Source organism: Bubalus kerabau, chromosome X (genome assembly GCF_029407905.1).
Source record: "Bubalus kerabau isolate K-KA32 ecotype Philippines breed swamp buffalo chromosome X, PCC_UOA_SB_1v2, whole genome shotgun sequence".
NCBI classification, from domain to species: domain Eukaryota; kingdom Metazoa; phylum Chordata; class Mammalia; order Artiodactyla; family Bovidae; genus Bubalus; species Bubalus kerabau.
This window is the reverse complement of record NC_073647.1, coordinates 118,703,770-118,717,538: the sequence shown is the minus strand read 5'-3', so window position 1 is coordinate 118,717,538 and position 13,769 is coordinate 118,703,770. Positions and strand designations below refer to the sequence as shown.

Sequence of the window (13,769 nt, the reverse complement as noted above, 5' to 3'; positions counted from 1 at the left end):
GTCCTCTCAAAGATCTTTAGTGTCATTAAACACGACACAGTCACGAAATAAAAAGACAACCTACTGAATGGGATAAAATACTTGCAAATAATATGACTGATAAGGGGCTAATATCCAACATTTATAAATAACACATATACAACTCAACATCAAAAAAAAAAAAAAAGAAATAACTATAATGTGATTAAAAAATGGGCAGAAGAACTGAATCGGCAATTTTCCAAAGAGGAAATGCAGATAACCAACAGGCACATGAAAAGACACTCAGCATTGCTAATCATCAGGGAATTGCAAATGATAACCTCAATGAAATATCACCTCACACCTGTTAGAATGGCTATCATCAAAAAGAACACAAATAACAAATGTTGGTGAGGATGTGGAGAAAAGGGAACCTTAGTATGCTATTGGTAAGAATGTAAATTGGTACAGCCACTGTGGAAAATAGTATGGAGGTTCCTCAAAAAACTAAAACTACAACTACCATATGATCTAGCAATTCTATTCCTGGGTATGTTTCTTAAAAAAAAAAAACAACACTAATTGGAAAAGATACATGCACCCCAATGTTCATAGCAGCATTATCTACAATTGCCAAGCTATGGAAGCAACCCAAGTGTCCATCAATAGATGAATGGATAAAGAAGATGTGGTGCACACGCACACACGCGCACGTGTGCACACACACACACAATGGAATACCACACAGTCATAAAAAGAGTGAAACCTTGCCATTTGCAGCAGGCATTATGCTAAGTGAAATAAATCAGACAGAGAAAGACAAATACTGTATGATATCACTTCTAGGTGGAATCTAAAAATAAAAACTAGCGAATCTAACAAAAAAGAAAGAGACACACAGAGAACAAACCAGTGATTACCAGTGAGGAGAGGATTAAGAGGGACAAACAATTAGGTATAAAATAAGCTACAAGGATATACTGTACAACACAGGAATATAGCCAGCATTTTATAATAACTATGGACTATAATCTTTAAAAATTGTGAATCACTAATTGTACTGTGCTGTGCTATGCTCAGTCGCTCAGTCATGTCTGACAATTTGCAACCCTATGGACTATAGCCCGCCAGGCTCCTCTGTCCATGGGGATTCTCCAGGCAGGAATACTGGAGTGGGTTGCCATGCCCTCCTTCAGGGGATCTTCCCAACCCAGAGATGCAACCCAGGTCTCCTGCACTGCAGGTAGATTCTTTACCGTCTGAGCCACCAAGGAAGCCCCACTAATTGTACACCTGTAACATATAATATTATATGGCAACTATACTTCAGTTTAAAACAATGACATAGTTGAAACTTGGAAAACAGCAGTATATTTAACAGTGGTATAAAGATTGTGTGATGGGAAATGTTAAGTGTGAAATAAACACACTACAAAATTTAAAATGGCATTTTCAAATACTTTAGGAGCTACAATTAAACTTTGGGAAGAACTTATATAGTCTGTCTTTCTTACAAACCTAAAGATGATTATGCATCATTGGGATATTATGATTTAGAAAAGGAAATTAAATCACTGAAGGCATTTTGCTCTCATAGGATTAAATAATGCCTATTCTATCAGCATAAAAAACTGCCTAACAGTTTATATTTTGTAAAATTTCTAAAAATCAATTCAATTAAAAAAATTGAAGAAAGCACTCAAAGATTAGTCATGCCGATGACTCTCCATCTGAAATGGAGATAATATATTCCATTCATTTGATGAGTGTACTTTCATTATCTGTGTACTTTCATGATCCTTCACAATTTGTACTATGTATTAACTTTCCCTCTAAAAGTTCAGAAAACATGCAAATAGCTAAATTTTATAAATCTTAAACTAAATTTATTTCTCACTTGAAAAAAACGTGTATCAAATCCACAAATCTAGTGATGGTAATAAACTGGCAAGAGTTGCACCTTGGAATTTAGATTTTTCCTAGAGAAAGATTCAGGGCTGCTACCAATATTATGGCCCAGTTTAATACTGGATAACTCAAGTTAGAAATGGATACCCAATGGAGTTTACTTAGTGGCCAATAAGAATGTTGCTGGAAACCCTTAAATCAAGTTTTAGAAACTCATGGTGGGGGTGTATACACTTTTGAGTCTTAGGACTGGCCTAGTGGCCTAGTGATATACTGCTCTACCTAAATCCATTATGAAAGTTTTCTTCTGATGGCAAACAGGAAATTAAAAATCAATATATCTGGACCATTTTAAGATTTCCTGAAACGGTTGCAAAATACACTGGATCTTGACAGCAAAATCCTACCAAGGAGGCCCCTGTTTGGTTTAGGTTTTCCTTGTCTGTGTACAGAGCTGCTTGTGTTTCAATCCTATTAGAACATTGCTCTTTCAGGGATTTATCTTTGATCCAAGAAATCAAGACTTGCTTAACCTCCTGCTGCTGCTGCTGCTAAGTCACCTCAGTCGTGTCCGACTCTGTGCGACCCCACAGACGGCAGCCCACCAGACTCTCCCATCCCTGGGATTCTCCAGGCAAGAACATTGGAGTGGGTTGCCATTTCCTTCTCCAATGCATGAAAGTGAAAAGTGAAAGTGAAGTCGCTCAGTGGTGTCTGACTCCCCTCGACCCCACGGACTGTGGCCCACCAGGCTCCTCCGTACAGGGGATTCTCCAGGCAAGACTACTGGAGTGGGGTGCCATTGCCTTCTCCACTTAACCTCCTAGTTCAATCTAAAAAGACTGTTGATGGCCTAACAACATAGGCCACTGTGGTTGATTTCTGTTCAGTTGGCTGCTCGCTCTGAGAAACTCAAACACTGGCCTCAGATGACCTAACTTGACTGACCTCACTCGGTCTTTTTCAGTTGGCCAATAACTCTAAAATGAAGCCTTGTAAGAAACAAATCATAATGCCTGTTCTTCAGCAAGCAAAAGAAAGCATGAGGAAAAATAACCAGTTAGATGATACAGGCAGGCTTTATTTTACTTTTAATTAAATCTTATGAAATAGGGCACTTTCGAATACTAGATCCAAGAGTTTTCCCAAATGTGATAAATTTCACTATGATATACATTTCTTTTCCATAAAAAACCTACTAAAATTTAAAAAAAAGTGCTAAAACCTCATTTCATACGGTGTTCTTCTGAAACATCTACATTAGTAGTTAAATACTATTTAGGGTAACTGAATTTCCTATTATTAATTTGCTTCTTTGAAAGAAAATATTTACATTAGGTATGTCATATGATATTTCATTACTGAGGCAGTTCAGTAAGTTTTGACTTAGGATATGAATTATTTTGTATAAGGAAACACCAAGCATTGGTACAAATAGCTGTAGCAAAAATGAATTTCTGTTGTGGGAAGTTAAAAGAGAACAAAAAGGACAGTCTGGCAGAAGTGGTTTTATGAGATAATGTTTGAAGGACCACAAAGAGAAGAAAGCAACTATGTTCTTGGATGTGAAGGCTACAAGCCAACCACATCGAACATTCTTCAACTGAGCATGCCACATTCTTTTAGGGGGAACACCCCCCCAACCCTTCCCTTGGGAACAGCATGAAGAAGAATCAGAGCCTGTTGCACTTGGAAGGCTTTTTGAACATTCCTCTGCCTTCTGGTAAAGTGGACTACAGTGCTACAAAAATAGAAGAACACTCAGTGGGAAACACTGGTGCTGGGGACAAGCTGACTCTTGGTATTTTAGAGTAACTTCTGATCACTCTTTTAGGAGGTGATTCACCTGGACAAATAAGGGAATGAGAGGGACTGCTGTAGTTAACAACAGTTTCAGTGAAACTCACACATTCCTTTCACAGAGATGTATATCATAGGAGCTAACCTGGAGACCAAAGAGAGCGCAATTGCCTGGGGATGAAACTAAGGCTGAATTCCCCACTACTGGCCACTTTTACCTGGAGGATTTACCTTTTCCAAGTATATAATTATCTGCCACAAAATATTGATATTGGATGAATGGATAAACTAAATGTGGTATACACACAAGATGGAGTATTTTTCAGTCTTTAAAAGGAAGGAGATTCTGATACATACTATAACAAGGATGAACCCTGGGGACATTATGTTTGGTGAAATAAGCTAGTCACAAAAGAACAAATAAGGTATGATTCCACTTCTCTGAGGAACCTACAGTAGTCAAATTCCTTGAGACAGAAAGTGGAATGGTGGCTGCCAGGGGCTAAGGAGAGGGGGAAATGGTTTATTTACATCTTCCTTACTTTTTTTCACCAATGGTTATAGTTTTTGGTGTATAATCTTATATCTCTTTTATTCAATTGTTTTATCCTTTACAATAGTATTATATTTTAAAAATTTTACTTTCACTTTATTCATTGCTTTTATATAAAAGTATAGTTAATTTTTGTATGTTGATCTTGTAGCCTGCAGTTCTGCTAACCTTACCTATTAGTTCTAGTAGATCTTTTGTAGTTTCCTTAGGATTTTCTATATATAAGAATATTTCTTTATGAGAATATGGTTTTACTTCTTTTCCAGGCTGCATGCCTTGAATTTCTTTCTCTTGCTTTACCGCACTGGCCAGAACCACCATAAAAATATTAAATAGAAGTGGTAATAGTGGAAAATCCTTGCTTTGTTTCTGGTTATATTAGTTTTCTATTGCTACTTAACAAATGACCATATTCCTAGTAGCTTTTTTCCCCCCTTTAAGTTTATTGATATTTACATTGAGAATGAAGAAAAACTAATTTGAAAATATTTAGGTCAGATGATATTTCTAGTTCTCTTCATCTTAGGAATGTTGTTTCATATGACACTTTCCTATTGATACTAATACCCCAGGCCTAAAGCAAGCTTGGAGTACTTCAATCTCCAGCCCCAGGAGGCAGGGGGCACAAGGCCACCTGTGCCCTGGCACTTACCACCCAGATGGTTTCATATTTGCTGAAGTTTACTCTTTAAGATTACATGGGACCCTGGGAAGGTACCAGTAGCTCAGCCTCTAAAGGTCCTCAGGCCTTATTTTTGCAGACATGTAAGTGCAAATCGACCAGACTACAAGTCCATGGGAAACTTAGCTTTGGTATTTCCTGACTGGTAACCTATTTAAACATCCAAACCCAACACTGTATCAACTTACTTCTCAGACCCCAGATTGCTCAAAAACATCAAATTATTGCAGAAGTTCCATGTTTTTCCCTATTAGGAAACTTCTGAGTTCTAAAAATAAGCTATTTCCAAATATGACTACCAATTTAATATCTTTAAAAAAGCAAAACAGTAAATCAAGAGTTGTAGTTTTCCAGTGTTAACTCCAGGTCAGATAGAAAAACTCTCTAACTCTCCCCAAGAAGCAAAAAAAAAAAAATCATAATAAAGATGTCAATAACATAAAATATGGAGGATTAAAGACATCAACTCATTTCTACACAATATTTTAAAATATTATTTTATTATAAAAATTACTTATAATATAAAACTGCTAAATTGCTATTGTAGTTAGTCTTTGCATTATTAATCTAATCACTGGGTTTTTTTTTAAAGAACTTCTCAAGAAAATAATCTTAATTAAGTGGGGTACCACATTTACCATGGAAACAGCAGTCTGTAACAAATGTTAACAGCTGCTCAGAGGTATGACAGATGGTGGGTGAATGTTTAAAACTTAGTTGTCAAAGTTTGGCAGAGAGGAATAAATGTGTAATTTAACAATGTTTTGTAACATTGTTGACTTACAAAATAAACATTAATTCTGTACTAGGAAAATTTCTACAAGAACTTCATAAGACTGAGAATCACCACCAAATAACATTTGCAAAATACTTTATATCTGGAAAAAACTCTTGATTTTTCAGCCCACTGAAAACACATCCATCATCTCACCATCCAGTATATCATATACAAGTTCCAAAACTGATTCAAAATATTAGTAAAAGAGATAATTATACTTTAACATCAATTCCCAAGAAAGAAAGCCTAACTAATGAATAACAGGGTAACACTTCATTATTTAATATTTGATTTTTATAATCTGCACTCATACTTGAAAAATCAATTCAGGGCAAAATTAGTTTTCCATGCTGTGCTGGGCTGGAGATTCTCCCCTCAAATTCATGGCTGCCTGGAATCTCAGAATGTGACTTTATTTGGAAGTCAGGTCTTTACAGATAGTAATTAATTAGGATGCGGTCATATTGGACTGGAGTGGGCCCTAAATCCAGTGACTAGTATCCTTGTAAGAAGGCCATGTGAAGACACAGAATCACACACATACAGAGAATGCCCTGTGGAGATGGCAGCAGAGACTGAAGTACTGCAACTACAAGCCAAAAAACACCAAGGATTGCAGGCAACTACCAGAGCAAGGGAGGATTCTTCCCTGGAGCCTTGGAGGGAGCATGGTTCTGCTGGTACCTGACTTAAGACTTCTAGTCTCCAAAAGTATAAGAATAATCTGTTATCTTAGTGAAAGTCGCTCAGTTGTGTCTGACTCTTTGTGACTCCATGGACTATACAGTCCATGGAATTCTCCAGGCCAGAATACTGGAGTGGGTAGCCTTTCCCTTCTCCAGGGGATCTTCCCAACCCAGGGATCGAACTCAGGTCTCCCGCATAGCAGGCGGATTCTTTACCAGCTGAGCCACAGGGGAAGCCCAATCGGTTATCTTAAGCCACCCTATTTGTGGCAGCTTTAGCAAACACACAAAAGTGCATTTTACTAATACTGATCTATGTATTTCATATACAGAGCATCACTGTGCCAGTGCTTTAAATCTTTGAAAGCAGAAATACTGGAACAAGCTGGACCAGGCATAGTTCCTCCTCTTTATCTCTTCCTACAAAATGAGAATCAGCATATGTGTGCCAGGGTGAACTAGTCGAATAGCAAATATTTAGACATTCTGGATCTATTTCTAACTACAGATTATACTAGAATTCAAATCAGAAAGTATTTCCTCCCTCAGTGGAACCCACAGTGTTTCTCCTTTTGTTTTAATGTAAATTCTTTCCATACAACAGATATTTTGTTTCCCTCAAACTAATTCTAAGAATGTTTCTTCAAATTCTGAGCTTGTTGCTATTTTAAAGGCATGGCTAGAAAAAACAGAGTGCTACACACTGCACTTTATCTTCTGCAGGAACTTAACCTTGTTTCGTTTGGTCAGCTGAAAAATTATGGCTGCAGACTTAGCGATTGTGAGTGTTATTGAATTAGTAGAAATTATTTAAGTATAATAAAAATATTTCATGAAATGACTCAGTGAGATTAAAGTAGCAATCAAGACATGGTCCACGAAACAAGGCCACTAGGTGTCACTGCTTGGAATTCTTGACAAGGAACCAAAGAGATTCTGTAAAACAAAACAATCTGATTCCAAGAACACTAGAAAGAAGGAGAATGAACGGTTAAAGTTGAAAAGCTTCTTCTCAAGTGTTGGTCTGTACAATGATCCTTTTTTTGTTATGCAGACCATAAGTTCTGAAGTACTTAAACATTTTTCAATGGCTAGACTTCTCTAAATGGCAGCCATTTGAACACTTCATGGATCTCATGATTGAAATGTTGCCTGTTAACTCTGAAACAAGAGCTTAATGAGCCATATTTAAGGGCTGTAGATCATGGGGGCATTATCTCATTCAGGATGATTGAGCTTTCATTGAAGGATGGCTCAGTTTGGATCAAATGCATCCCAACACTGCCCAGAGCTGGCCTTATAGTCAGTCATCTCAGGAGAGTTCTGGGCTTCACATGTAGTGCTTGTCTGCAAAATTCTTAAGATGTGATGTCTTTGGGGGAGCACGGCTTATTTTTAGGCCACCAGCTCCTTTTCAAATAGAGATGCATTGATGGGGCAGATACTGATACAAACACTTCTCTAAGTTTATAATTAATAAAAATCCAAAGGAACTTTAAACACATTTTTCCTCACTAAAATCTACGAATCTCTATGTCTACCCGAGAATGCAGCCGTTATTCAAAATAAATATTTGCAGTGAGGTCTGAGAAGTTTAGCATTGGACGGTAATGGCGGCCTGGCTCAGTTCCAAAATCCAGCCTGTGTTTGGTTATCTGCACCTCTCTGTAGAAGCTAGCAATGTTCTTGTATTTCCTCTGCAGTCTCAAGCTTGGTATGCTCAGTTACATTAAGTAAGAAGAATACAACTCTGAAAACTAATTTGGGCTTCTCTTAGCCTTTAAATGACAAAAAGTCCTTGATCTAAAGAAGGCCAGTAAATCTTAGCACTGACTAGTGCTGAAATAAACCAAAAATTCATGCTCTACTGTAGCTTCTTTCAAACACCCTGCTTACCAGTTTTAGTAAAAGCTATGACTTCTATGGAAAATTCACAACTGTCACAACTTTCTGCATCTGGGACTTCCCTGGTGGTCCAGTGGTTAAAACTCTGCACTTCCACTATAGGGGGTGTGGGTTCGATCCCTGGTTGGGAAATTCCTGCATGCCTTCACCAAAAAAAAAAAACCCAACAAAAACGGAAAACCAAAACCAAAAAGAACAAAACTTTCTGCATCATATGAAACAATGATAAAGAATAGATATTTAAATAGCCAAGGAAAAGAGGTCAAACTAATTCAAATAACACATTAACAAAAACAATGATGACAAAACAAAGGAGAAAATGGAATGCTAGGAGCTATTCACAAAATAGAATTCATTTCAAGGGCTTTTTGGTGTCCAAAGAAAATAACAAGTTATTTAAAATAAATTTTATCTGAAATGTTCTCAAATTACCTAAGATAAATTACACTAAGGAGAAAATCCATTTCCTTATCTTCCTGAGTACATTTTTTAGCTTTACTGAAGTATAATTGACAAAAAAAATTGTAATATATTTAAAGTGTACTACATGATGATTTGATAAATGTAAACATTGTGAAAGGATTCTAACAATCAAGTTAATTAATACATCCATCACTTCAAATAGTTATCATTTCTTGGGGATGAGAATACTTACGTTCTATTCTCTTAGCAAATTTCAATTATAAAATACAGCAGTATCAACTATGGTCACCATTCTATACATTAGATCCTCTGACCTTGAAGAAGGAAACAGACAGAGCTGGCTCCATCTTATGCCAGGCTGCGAACATTAGGCTACACGCATGGTCCACCCTCCCAATGGACTCTGAACTTTGTGCCCGGAGTCTATAGAAATGGCATACCAATGGAAAACCAGACCCCCCCTGATAAAAGAGCCTCAGGACTTGTATTTGGACTCTCCATTGCCTAAAAGAATATGCTAATTATCTCTGTAACAGAACAAAGTGGTAGATTCCATTATGTTTATCGGGATATTGCCTAAAAGAATATGCTAATTATCTCTGTAACAGAACAAAGTGGTAGATTCCATTATGTTTATCGGGATATGACCACAGGCCTATTGATAAATATCTACTGTTTATCTAGTCTTGTGACACATGACTCATAAGTTAACTTTGATCCTCTCTTTTACCTTGTCCAGACTAGTTTCAAGGAATTTGGGGAGGTGGGTTTGAGCAAGTACCCTTAGGGTATATACGGTTTTCACAAAAACTGGTCGGGGTCCTTGGCTTCAAGAGGAGACTCTGCCTTGGGCCCACGGCTGTAATAAACTGCGCTCCACTATCTGCATTGTCCTTCTGAGTGAGTTTGTTTCCCGGAACGCGTGGCTACAACAACCTTATTTATCTTAGAACCAAAAGTCTGTGCCCTTTTACCAACTTCTCCCCATTTTCCCCACCTCCCAGCCTGGGCAACCACCATTCCATTTTGCTTCTATGAGTTCGACTTTTTAAAAAATTGATACTATGCAGTATTTGTCTTTCGCTGTCTGGCTTATTTCACTTAGCACGTTTAAAAACTATTTCCCTTGTATGGCTGAGTCCCTTAGCTGTTCACTTGAAACTATCACAACATTGTTAATGGGCGGTAGCCCAATCCAAAATAAAAAGTTAAAAAACAACAACAACAAACAACCAAAACCAAAACAAAAACAAACCTATTTCCTAGCTCTCTTGCAGCTACTCAAGCATGTAACTAGTATTTGCCAATGGAACACAGACAACTCTGATACAGCCCACTTGCAACCCCCACCCTGCAAAATTTTCCATTTTCTTTCATCTACTGGCTGGGTGCAAAGGATGCAGTGGAAGAAGCCTGGATCCCTGAATGCCTGTGTGGAAGAGACTCTTTCTGCTCCTCTCCTTCTCACCTACTGCAGTTGACTGTGATGTGAGCAAGAAATGAACTTCTATTCTGTTAAGCCAGTCAAATTTTAGGATTGCATACTGTAGCAGTTACTCAGTCCTGAATTAATACATATACTATGTTAAAATGTATAACTATTAAAATGGTAATTAACTTGATCAAATCTATGGACAGAAGCAACTGTGTGATACTATACTTGGTGGGAAGTTGAAACATACTGTGACTCTCTTAGCTTGGCTTTTCCCAAACTGGTCCTTACCAATTTGGCAGGATTGTGAATGAAAATTATCTGCCCAAATTAGTTTGAGAAATGCCATTAGAGTTAATTGGGTTTTTTGCTATAGGACATCTTAGAGCTGCTATATACTAGCACCCGTTGTGAATCCATATAAAGGGAATAAAGAACATAGCATTTCCCAAACTTACATAGTCAGTAAAAAAATTTAATCAATAAATTTTAATCAATAAATTTTACATCTACTCCTCTCTCTTGAATGGTAACACCCACAACTATCTCCCAGAACAATGCTCTGTAGAATACATTATGGGAAATTTTGCATTAGTTTAATAAGTATCATATGGTCGATTAATCAGTGAGCACCACCAAGTTCTAGGCATCCCAAAGCAAATTTTATTCTTATGAAGGGAAAATTTTTCTTGTAAAAAGACTAATATGTACAAGTAGACTAATATGTGCTAAGAAAGGTATTTTACTTAAAATATGACTGAAATGAAGGCAGATGTGAACTGTCAGCTTCTGACTTGTATCTGTCAGTGCAGTCTGTCATATTTTATAATGGAATATATCCTTCTGTTTTAAAGAGAGACACCGAGTTTATGAAAACCAGCAATGTTAAGTATGAGATGTGTGTGTGAATAGAGTCCACTGCACAACGTCTCGGAGAAGGCAATGGCAACCCACTCCAGTACTCTTGCCTGGAAAATCCCATGGACGGAGGAGCCTGGTAGGCTGCAGTCCACGGGGTTGCGAAAAGTCGGACACGACTGAGTGGCTTCCCTTTCACTTTCCACTTTCATGCATTGGAGAAGGAAATGGCAACCCACTCCAGTGTTCTTGCCTGGAGAATCCCAGGGACAGGGGAGCCTGGTGGGCTGCCGTCTATGGGGTCGCACAGAGTTGGACATGACTGAAGTGAGTTAGCAGTAGCAGCACAACATCTAGCTTAATTCTCTCTCTCCTATACTCATGTTTGAGGTGCAATGTTTGAAAACAATATTTGGAAGCAATGAGAGGTAATCACAGCAAAGCTCAATGGATTCTTCTAAAGATATACATATACACTTATTTTTTTCCACTGTGACTTGTTAGGCTCTATTGCATTTGTACCATATATAAGATACTTAATTTCAGTTATGAATCTATGATGGATGACTTCCTGCATTTCTCACAGACAGGCAGCAACTGAAAAAGGACTGTTATGGTAACTATTCAGTTTACCCAAAAAAATTAATAAAGAGAAAGACTTACATCTAGTAGTGTGTGAAGATGCTGATCCTGGAAAACACTGTGTAGAAAATCTAAGTCCTTTTCACTGCAGTCTGTAAGTGCATGAATCTCTTCCAGGCTGTCCAGCACCTGTGACACTGCTCCTAAGGGGAACAAACAGAAAAGAAACAGCCAGTAGAGAAAGTCAATGTCAAACTCACCTTCATAACCTAAATCTGACACTTCAGAACTGTGGACTAACACATTTCAAAGGTTCATGTCTTTACTGGAAAACAGACTTAAATGTGTTTCATATCACTTAATGATAGAGTATTTGCAGTGAATTTATGTTTTTAACAATGTATTTGCACGTTCCTCACTTTCAAAGTACATTGCCTCTTGTCTTACTTGGAGTAGGGCAATTCATCAACTACAGCTGAGCTACTAGAAGATCTGGGTGCAGAAAGTCATATGTCAGAAAGAGACTGTGGGTTCCCAGGACTCCATGATGTTTTGAAATATGATAGAAATAACGGAGGTGGTCATTTCACACAGGGGCTTTCCAACAAGAACAGAAGGTGAAGCCAGATGTAGATGTGAGGGACAAACCTTCAACTGGGAGCTCCTGCTATGTAAATCCTTCTAAGGATTAAAAAAAAAAAAAAAAGATTTATTTAATTATTTAATTTGGCTGCACTGGGTATTAGTTGTGGCATGTGGGATCTAGTTCCCTGACCAAGGATCGAGCCCGGGCCCCCTGCGCTCTGAGTGTGGAGTCTTAACCACTGGACCACCAGGGAAGTCCCCTTTCTTAGGATTTTTAAGGCTCAAACTTAACTAGCAAAAATCCCACTCCATTCTTTTTCCTCCCTTTACATACAAAGTCACGGGAACCAAGTTGTTCTCAGTTAATTGGGCCCCCTTTAGGATAGATATACTTGACTGACACTTCAGAATACCACAGTAGATATTAGGGGAAGTAATTTTTGTAGGACAGTGTGGTCACTTTAAATTTCCTCTAATAACTGGGAATCCAGAGAGGTAGTAACAAAGTCACTTAGCCTTAAAGAAATGGTTAGCCTGTTCTACTCTGCAGACAACACGCACATATGCACTCCAGAGAAAGAAAAGCACCTTGAGGGCCTACACTTCAGGACATTTGTGTACACAGTGTTAGAGACATTCTAACATGAAGTGCCTCACTGCACATGTAAATCTTAAATCTGTAGTTTTCAACCAGTAGCAATTTTGTCCCTCAGGGGGACATTTGGCAATGTCTGGAAACACTTGGTTGTCACAACTATGATGGTGGTCAGAGTGGGGAGATGGGGAATGGGGAAGAGTACTACTTTTCCAGAAAGCAATCTGATAATTTATATCAAAGAACCTCAAAAATGCTCATGCACTTTAATTCAGGATTTCTATTCACAAAAACTTACATTAAGGAAAAAATAGGAATTGTAGAAAGATTTATGTGTCAGGAAAGATTTATGTGTCAGGATATCTATCATATAAAATGGATAAATATCTAATAATTAGAGAATGAATATATAAACTATAGAACATCCATGAAATGGTATACATAGCTACATGAAATTTGTTTTTGAAGAATTTTAAAGACAGAAATCTGCGTGATATAAAATTTCAGAGAGCAGAAGGCAAAACCACATAAACTGTGTACCCCCAATTATAACTCAAAAAAATACAAATTCAGAAAAAAACACAACAGAATGAAAAATACCAAAAAGATAATAGTAATTATGTTTATTTTTCTGCTTCTATTTCATTCTGTGTTTGTCCATATGTTCTAAGGTTTCTACAATAGAAAAAAAAAAAAAAAAAGAAAAAAAGTTGCTATACAGGCAACTGCTTTTTGTAGTATTTAATTATGTTAAAAATGTGGGGCTTAAGACATATTAAGTGGTTATCTATGTGGAAATTACTGTAGCTAATTTAAAAAAAAATTTGACTTTTTCCTTTTCAGATAATTGTAGATCCACATGAACTCGTAAGAGATAATACAGAAAGATATCATGTACCCTTCACCCAGTTTCCCCATTGTGGTAACATCTTGTAAACTGTCATATATCATAACCAGGAATACTGACATTGATATAGTCAAGCTACAGAATATTTCCATCACCCCAAGGATCTTCATGTTG

At 37.4% G+C, this 13,769-nt stretch overlaps 3 protein-coding genes across 20 annotated transcripts in view; 2 read left to right on the top strand and 1 right to left on the bottom strand.

The window, feature by feature from the left end:
* Window positions 1–13,769, bottom strand: part of CASK (calcium/calmodulin dependent serine protein kinase) — a 372,876-nt gene that overhangs the window by 70,940 nt on the left and 288,167 nt on the right. For all 17 annotated transcript variants that reach the window (XM_055562960.1, XM_055562965.1, XM_055562962.1 and 14 more), the window contains one exon: window positions 11,650–11,771. In XM_055562960.1, the coding sequence (XP_055418935.1) occupies window positions 11,650–11,771 (122 nt within the window). The remainder of the gene's footprint in view (window positions 1–11,649; window positions 11,772–13,769) is intronic.
* GPR82 (G protein-coupled receptor 82) overlaps window positions 1–13,769 on the top strand; it is a 198,511-nt gene that overhangs the window by 95,981 nt on the left and 88,761 nt on the right. The gene's annotated exons all lie outside the window — the stretch shown is intronic.
* GPR34 (G protein-coupled receptor 34) overlaps window positions 1–13,769 on the top strand; it is a 174,200-nt gene that overhangs the window by 95,931 nt on the left and 64,500 nt on the right. The window lies entirely within an intron of this gene.